Here is an 8,210-nt window from a genome sequence, read left to right on the forward strand (position 1 = left end):
GTGTCAACAGGAAAAGTACAGTTACGTTATTATCCGCATCTCATTCCACTGATCCTCCCTCCTGCTCTCAGACAGGGAAAAAGGATGCAGAAGTCTTGTAGGCAACCATTTGCCTACCAAACTATACAATGTTCTGAATTATTGTAACAGTTCTCTGTTAATTTACGCAGATACTTTTTGCTCATTTGCCCTTGGTCATTTAAATCACTCCTTCCAGATTAATAGATTTCAAATGTGTATTAAACATGCCCTGTTCTTTCAATAATGAACCAGCTGAAAAGAAAATAGGACTGATACCCATCAGTTTTTTTTTATTAAGGAAGTTCTTTTACAGTACGGATACTGGCCCTTCATGGCAGAATCCATTTCTAATATAGGTGTTGATTCACTTTTTTCCTCAGACAATAAGGAAGCCACAGAGGAACACTGAATAATTGGCATAAACTGTACAGCACATAAGCGGTAAAATACACAAATAAAAGCCTAATGTAAACTATTGCAGTCATTTTGTAAGACTTGCTAAAAAAGGGAATTGTCATAGAATGTTCAAAGACCAGCACCACATTAAACCCTGATCTCGAACCCAGGTTTAAATTTTGATAAGATTTTTTTACACTGAAATCATAGTCACATGCCTTCATATACAATGATTTGATGCCTAAACCAAAATACGCACCCATAGATGTGGCACTTGGAGAGTCTTCAGAAAATGAGATTGATCCATTATTGATAACCTCACGGATGTGGTGGGCTGCATATTCCTTCTTAGAACACTGTTCATTCTAGTATGATTTAAACACTGTCAGTGTTAAGGTTATTTTGAGATTTTAATCAAATGCAATGAAATCCAGAAATGTAATTACACTTGACATCAATTATATAGAGTTGTTTCAGAAACACTACAGTACTTTTTGCAAGATGAATCCATCTGCCATGTACTGTATTACTTGTGGTTGCTTTCAGTTACACAGGTTGAAGATTCCTAGGACTGCAAATGGATGGGAAGCCCTTTTTACATCTCCGTCTGGAATGTTGACACCTTATTCATTAGTGTGAGCTGTTTACTGTCTCTGCTGGAATCGCATTTCAGCTATGGAAACAAAAGTGATGTGTATACATTCAAACATAGGAAGGAGGGTAATTAGCACAAGAATGATTCCACAAGACACATGCACTGCTAAGGCATAACACAAAAATAATCACACAGACCCTGCCTACTTCTGCAACACAGTTGTTCTGAGTTCTGTGCCCTCCAGTTCCCTTGTTTCGATATTCCTCAACCATTCCAAGTCTAGAATTGACTAATTCACTGAGGCCCCTGTGGTTCCACTATAATCTGTACCACCACACCACCTCTTGTATACGTCCCAATTACTCAAGAACGACTTCCTTTGCCACTATTTGTAATGAGCTAAATCTCCATGATCCCTCTTGCTTCCCTGGCCTTGCATGTGGCAGCTGTGGTCCAGAACAGACCAAAGTAGATATTCTGCTCCTAGGTTTATAAAATAAATCCTCAAATTTGTCTCACAGTATCTCTCTCTCTCATCCTAGAGTTAATCCCGCATCAGCAGGATCCGCTTGTCAGCATACCCGTCTCCATTTGGTGGTTTGAAACAAATCTTTGAGCTGACGTTGCCATTAAATGCGACCGAGAATACTCCAACCGGCGTGTCGCTCCGCCCGCCATCGGAGGGGCAGGGTGGGAGGAGAACAAAGTAATGTAGCCAATTCATAGAGGGGGATTATTAGGAGGCATAGGAAATTTGGCCAGGACGCCGGGGTTTCACCCCTACTCTTTTCGAGAAACGCCCTGGGATTTTTAAATTTGTCTCACAGTATGATCATCCTATAATTCCATTGAACTGTGACAACTGAATTAATCCTAATCCCGATCTTTTCAGTCAAGGAAGTTCAGAGCCTGGACAATATCACTCAGACACGCTACACTCTCTGTACTTTTATTGGGTCCCCCACTATCATTATTTCACTTTACTGCAGGGAGTGGACTCCTAAAGTCCATCAAATCTGCCATTACCTATGTACCAGGCTGTCAGTACTCTGATCTATGTACGGTCCAGAAGAGGTTAGACCCAGCAGGATCTGGGGGATGTAACCCATGTGACTTGTGCTCGCCCTTCTCTGCAGCTAACTGCAGTCACCAAGTTATCTCTCACTCCTTAGTCTGAAACCTGTCCCCATATTCATGCACAATCTTCCCTATAGGGCATGTCAGCTAGCTAACTGTGTTGCAGCAAAAGTCAGTTCAGATTCAGAGATTAATTCTTTGCTAATTTTCAAACATGTGGCCTCATACTACATTTTACATTGTATTTTTGCCAAGTCTTCCTTGGCTTATAAAAGCAGCCAGAAACAAGTTCCAGGAGCCTAACTTTGTACATTTTGTTTTTACTTATAATTGAGAAAATCACAAAGCAAATTAGGCTTATGCAAACACTCTTTCCTGTCAGTGCTATATACAGACTGTATGAAAGCTCAGTCTCTTGCAGGAAAAAGTTGCTTATTTAAAGAGCTTAACATTACAAGGCAGTATGAGAAAAACTTACTTACCATACGTCTCCTTTGTACATTAACTGTGAAGAAAATTGGCCTTTTTCAGGATTTATTGCAGTCTTAAATTATACACAGTTACCCGAACAGGATCCATCATATACAAAATATTTTACATTTCACTACATGAACCATTCTTAACATAAGAGTGTTACATGTACTCTTGATTTACTAACTCAAAGGAGCCATAAATGCAACAGTTTAATTTAGGGGTGGTGCTTGTAGCAATTTTAAATAGTATCTCCTCCTCTACTGCATAGCACATTTCCATGTTCACAACTGTGGAATACAGGTAGCCTGCTCCTAAAACTGAAATGCTTGGTATACACAATATATAAGTAGTAAAACAACCAAAACAACAAGTTTTCGTTTTGACCGCATAAAATACTGTATCTATGCAATTTGTGCTACCCAGAGGCAGCTTATTCTGGTCTTTTTTCCCATTTAGCTGTAAAAGTGCCCAATTACTCAAAATTGAGTTTAAATTTTTTAGGATTTTGGAACAGTCATGGAAATTACTGCAGAGAAGTCTGTCACAGATAACAAAACAGTATTGCTTACCCAGTTTGATGGTTTGTGTGACAATGCCAGCTGGATTATTGACGACACAAGTGAAGACACTTCTTAAATCCTTTTTGGCTACCTTTTCAAACATCAGGTCTCTTTGGATGTAGTTTACACCGTCTTTTGTGTATGTCCTAGAAACAAAATGAAGAAGAGGGCACATCAATTAAAAGATTAATATTCATCATATTTAATTTAATGGACATTTGGGTTTTAACAAGAACCGAAAAACCATGTTTCCTCATTTCAAAATTAAGCAAAACTAAAAAGGAATAACTTAGAATTAAGACGGAAGCTGCAGTAGTATTTTCTCTGCCTCAGGTCCAGGCAACTGATGTTTTTATTAGGGCACACTCTCATTTATGCGGTATGTACTGTGGCACAAGATGGATGTTCGCCCGTTATGCCTTCCAGCACATAGGGGCAACAACATCCTGTTGCTGTTACTGTAACATTGTTTTCTTGCGGGACAGGGTTGTTAGCCTTGTGCCTAACCTCCAACATGGAGGACCTGGTGCCCAACATGGGACACGAACCCACTACCCTGAGATTGAGTCTCATGCGCTACCAAAAGAGCTAGTCAGGACTGTGGCACAAGAGCACAGTACTTAATCATTTCTCTTTACTATGTACCAATGAAGTGCTGCACCCACCTGAAACACAGGCAGTGTCCCTACTACACAGCAGAACAGGTGGAGAAGTGAGAAACTGCTTCACTAACTGAATTAAGGGGGAAATGTAGGGAAACAAGATTATACTAACTAGACAAAAGTGGAATTAAGACAGGAGCCTGGAATTAACACCCTTATTGGGAATAGTTTAACAACCGAGTAGCCAGGACTTCAGTTTCATGTTTCACATGAAGGATGACACTTCCTACAGCACAGTGTCCCTGGACCCCATATAGTGGGGCATTAGGTTGATAGGTTCTGCACCAGGGGGAACTTACTGCCACCTATCTACTGATGGAATAAAGTGAATCATGTGGACCTCTTGCTACCTAGTATTGTCAGGAAGAAGCCAAGTGACAGGTTTCTTTACATGGTTAGCAGGTTGTGTAACCCAATGTGGGTACATTGTCCTTTTTGCAAAAGCAAAAGACAGCATCCAGAAACGCTACCATGCCAAAATACCAGAACTCAACCATTCTCTGGACAGGTAGATTTTATTTCGGGAATCCCACCGTCCGCTCCTTACCCAGCTCATGAAGTATTGAGTCATAGTCACTGGAGGAACACACAAGAGAACCAACTGACGTAATTTGTACAAAAGGGTATGGAAGACCTGTACAAGCTGTTCTGATGCTGTCACTTGTCAGAGACCACAACGTGCTACTGCAAACATCAACACTTTGAACTGGCTGTGCTTTGAACCTCTGCCACATCCTGCCTATCTGAATTTCTGCTCTCCAGACATCTGAAATGTGCCTTCTGAGGACATGCACCTACAAGGTCCTACAGATGGAGAAGTTGTGGCTTACACAGCAGCGCTACTGAGACAGTATGAAGAAGTCTGTCAGTTATTTGAATGCCTAGGCTGCACAGAGGAGACATGCAGTCTAATGCTGCTTGCACTTGTTCTATTCAGGAACTGGCTTTTTGAAAGAAGCAATGAAAGAGCACTCACTTCTCTTCACTTTCCTTGATATTGTTTTTGGGGTATGCAGTTTCAATGAAGGTTCTGTTCGCCAGCCAGTAGATGAGACTGAAGTCATCAGGGAATCCAGGATCAGCCTTGCACGGAATGACTAGAGGCTTTCCTAGACACATACCCACAAGAATGATCTGTAAGCTCCATTTTAAGGCTTGAAAGCTAAAGTTCAGCTGAGCCCTGTGCTTTGCTACCATGCCGCTGATAACATCATTTCACTGGCCCCATACTGTATTTCTGCACTCTATGTAAGCATGAAGTAGCCTTAAAATGAATTGTCAATCAAATGCAAGACTGGTTTCATGCTAATTCTTTGTGCTCTGTGAACTTCTTGTCCTATTATAAATTAAATGTACAGTAATAAACCTATTTCTGCAATTTTTCATGCCCGACTATTGCATAGCAATGAAAAGAGAATAGACATTCAATAATGCACATTAGTGTTGACTATTTTATCCTTTAAAGTGTCGTATGGAAATCAGTCATTTGGCTATAGAGATTTCCAATGGTAAAGTACAAGCTGGAAACAGAAAATTGTAAGAACAAAAACCTGTCTCACTAGCTTGTCAGGTGCGAAGTACTTTGTCAGACAGCCAAGCTTATTCTAACTATAAGTAGAGAACAGTTTGTATTGCAGCAGGATTTGAGAAGTCACATCAGAAGGCAGATCTTACTTAACTAACTTATTAGAGCTCTTTGAACAAGAAAAGCGGAAAGGGACACAAACTAATATGAATGTAAATTAATACACCAGTTTCAATTAAAAGAATACTAAAAGGTTTTAATAACACTCATTGTATGCACTACAGAATAAGGAAAGAAATGGATAACCTTACCCACTGCAGCCTTGACTTGAGATCTTCTTGGCTCTATTATTTTTGGAGGTGCCACTGACAGAAAAAATAAAAACAATTAGCTGATAAATCAAATGGTACCTGAAGTTAGAATGTACTTGATTTTTACTGCTCTTCTGAAATCCCATCTTTGCTGCTCTATATTTCTTACACTAGGTCTTCAAGCAAAATAAAAAATACTATAAAAACAGAAAGACTTTTTAAAACAAATGTGCTACAAAACTTGTTATTTTAAGTGTTATTTCTAATGACTTAAGTCATTTAAAAATGAGGTAGATGAATCTGGCCCTTAATATTTTGAGGTGCTCTTAAATTTGTCAGCAAGCTAATATTGGGGAAAGGTGTTAAATGGGTGAAATTAAATAAATTCACTTTGATACCTTTCTAATTTGTATTTAATATACTGTAGTTTAATGGATATGCACACAAGACCTGATATAATTTAACCTTTTCCATATATTATTTTGTCTTGCATGATGAAATATCAGTAAAAAAGACTTATTCAAAAGAGAATGAGTTCCCTCATGTAACTTAAGAGAGTGCATGAAAGGAAATTCCAATGGAAGCCCTGGCTCTCAGGCGCACGAGCTGCTGAATGAACTGCAAGATGGCTGGAGACAGACCTGAGGAGGATTCCACCAGCAGGAGGCAGAGGGAGTTGCACAGAGCCGCGGTCATGAACAGTCTCAAGGACCCAGTACCTAAGGAAAAACCACATGAGCTTCAGAAACAGGCCATCAAACCAGTGAGGAAGGTCCCATTTCTTGTCTTGAGAAAACTCTGTGCAATCATGCAAATTTGATGCAAACGTTCAACTGTGCCTTTCTCACTTTTTTTTGTCCCTTCGCGTGGTTTTTGACTCAAATTCTATACGGTTTCTCAGGCAGTCAAATGTGACTGAGTGTGAAACCCAATAGACAGCAAACAAACCACAAACCATTCTAGGTTGGACTGTTCTGTGCTCTACGGTCAAAGTTAGCTTCACATGCTCCTCTGAGTGGAAAGATGTTGGTTAATTATAAATGCTATATATGGTATTATGTTCTGCTGCCCTGTACCTAATGCAGCTGAAGTGTTAATCAACAGGAACATGTAACTTGGTCTTTCTCCTTTTGAGATAATACATGATACACTTAGGGTTAAATTTGACTTTTTAAAGGATCTAAACAGCAATGAGGAGCTACTGTGATCACCTATTACTAAATGTTAAATGACTTGTTACCTTTTACAGTCATTCGACTACTTGGTGTAGTTTTATATACAACCTAGGACCTATACATTATTTCAAGGATTTCAAAGCACTCTGCAGTTTTAGATTTTTTTTTGCTGATTGATTTACTTTAAAACCAGTAAAACCTCAGTTTTAGTTCTACAGTATATATCTCCTAAAACATCCCATATTCTTATAAACATACTAATTTCGATCAAACCATAACACGTTTGTTAAATCCATTTATTCAACATTTTTGTTTGCTCTAATTGTAATCACAAACATTGCAATTAAATATATTAAAACGTGAAAGAAAGATACATTAATGTTCGAGTTTTTCATGGGAACTCACAGGCTATCACTCATAACCACATTTAAAAAGGCATCCAAAAAGAATTTGAGAATAACGTAGAAAAAGTCAGAAAACCTAGCTAACAAGACAAGCAATGTAATTATAAGTAGTCGGTCTTTACCTGCGTGAGTGCTGGTGAACCGCTCACAGGTCATGCTGCTGCCTCTAGTTAGTAGTTGGCGATCTGGTGTGAATGCTCAGTGCTTGTGAGCTACAGCGGCCAGTGGCAGCTCTTTTTGTATGTATGAGGAATGCGGTTACTTCCCCTCAAACACACATAGAACAAAGTAGAGAACAACGTGAGAAAACGCTGCGTGGTTGCTTTACAGGTGTCACGTCAAAGTTTCCTACCTGAAACATTATAGCCTAGAATTGCCGTAAATGCAAATTTTCAATGAATAATAAATTACAGTAAACATGGGAATACATGAATATGTGCGATATTTAACGACGTCACTGAATGACGTTATACAATTCAGGAACTCAGTACAGTACTATCTGCTGCTAAAGCCAACAGTGAAAATAGTGTAAGAAATTATTGTGGATATAACTATAACATCCTTAAAGCACCACAATTACATGAATAATTCATATTTTAATTATCCACTGAACAAATTGCTGAATATCTAGGAATTATTTAAATTCAGCACAGGTTTTAATTAGCCTACCCCTGTTCCAGACGTTAGGAAAGACCTAAAACACTATGTGGGAGAAGCAAATTTTTTTTTGCAACAATATGAGAAACAATTCAAGAAAAGTCAGCCAAAAAAAGACAAGGAGTTTAACACTAAGTACACGCTTTTATCTTTCGATAAACGTTGTTTCTCTTAAAGTGTTAAGTTTGATTTACATTGCATGAACACTTATTGAGGATCTAAGACGATCTCTGGACCACCCCGAATAATAATTCTTATAAAGGAAGCTGAACTTGATCTCAGTCACAAACAGAAATGTGTACGCTTTCTGGGAGGGTTCAAAAACCGAGACCTTCAGTATAACAATTGTATTA

At 38.8% G+C, this 8,210-nt stretch overlaps 1 protein-coding gene across 2 annotated transcripts; it reads right to left on the reverse strand.

Moving 5' to 3' along the window:
* Positions 1–296: 296 nt before the first annotated feature.
* On the reverse strand, positions 297–7,531 carry LOC148830512 (interleukin-1 receptor type 2-like). Of its 2 annotated transcripts, XM_088921342.1 has the most exons (7): positions 7,323–7,531; positions 6,263–6,340; positions 5,622–5,675; positions 4,762–4,894; positions 3,133–3,269; positions 2,572–2,594; positions 297–1,090 (listed from the first exon to the last, which is right to left on the reverse strand). In XM_088921342.1, the coding sequence occupies exons 1-7, from the start codon at positions 7,354–7,356 to the stop codon at positions 1,013–1,015; spliced, it is 537 nt and encodes a 178-aa protein (XP_088777468.1). In that variant the 5' UTR covers positions 7,357–7,531; the 3' UTR covers positions 297–1,012. The 2 variants fall into 2 exon arrangements, with proteins under 2 accessions (XP_088777468.1, XP_088777469.1); XM_088921343.1 differs by lacking the exon at positions 2,572–2,594.
* Positions 7,532–8,210: the final 679 nt, after the last annotated feature.

This window comes from Atractosteus spatula, chromosome 7, assembly GCF_055471065.1.
Source record: "Atractosteus spatula isolate fAtrSpa1 chromosome 7, fAtrSpa1.hap1, whole genome shotgun sequence".
Classification (NCBI taxonomy): Eukaryota; Metazoa; Chordata; class Actinopteri; order Semionotiformes; family Lepisosteidae; genus Atractosteus; species Atractosteus spatula.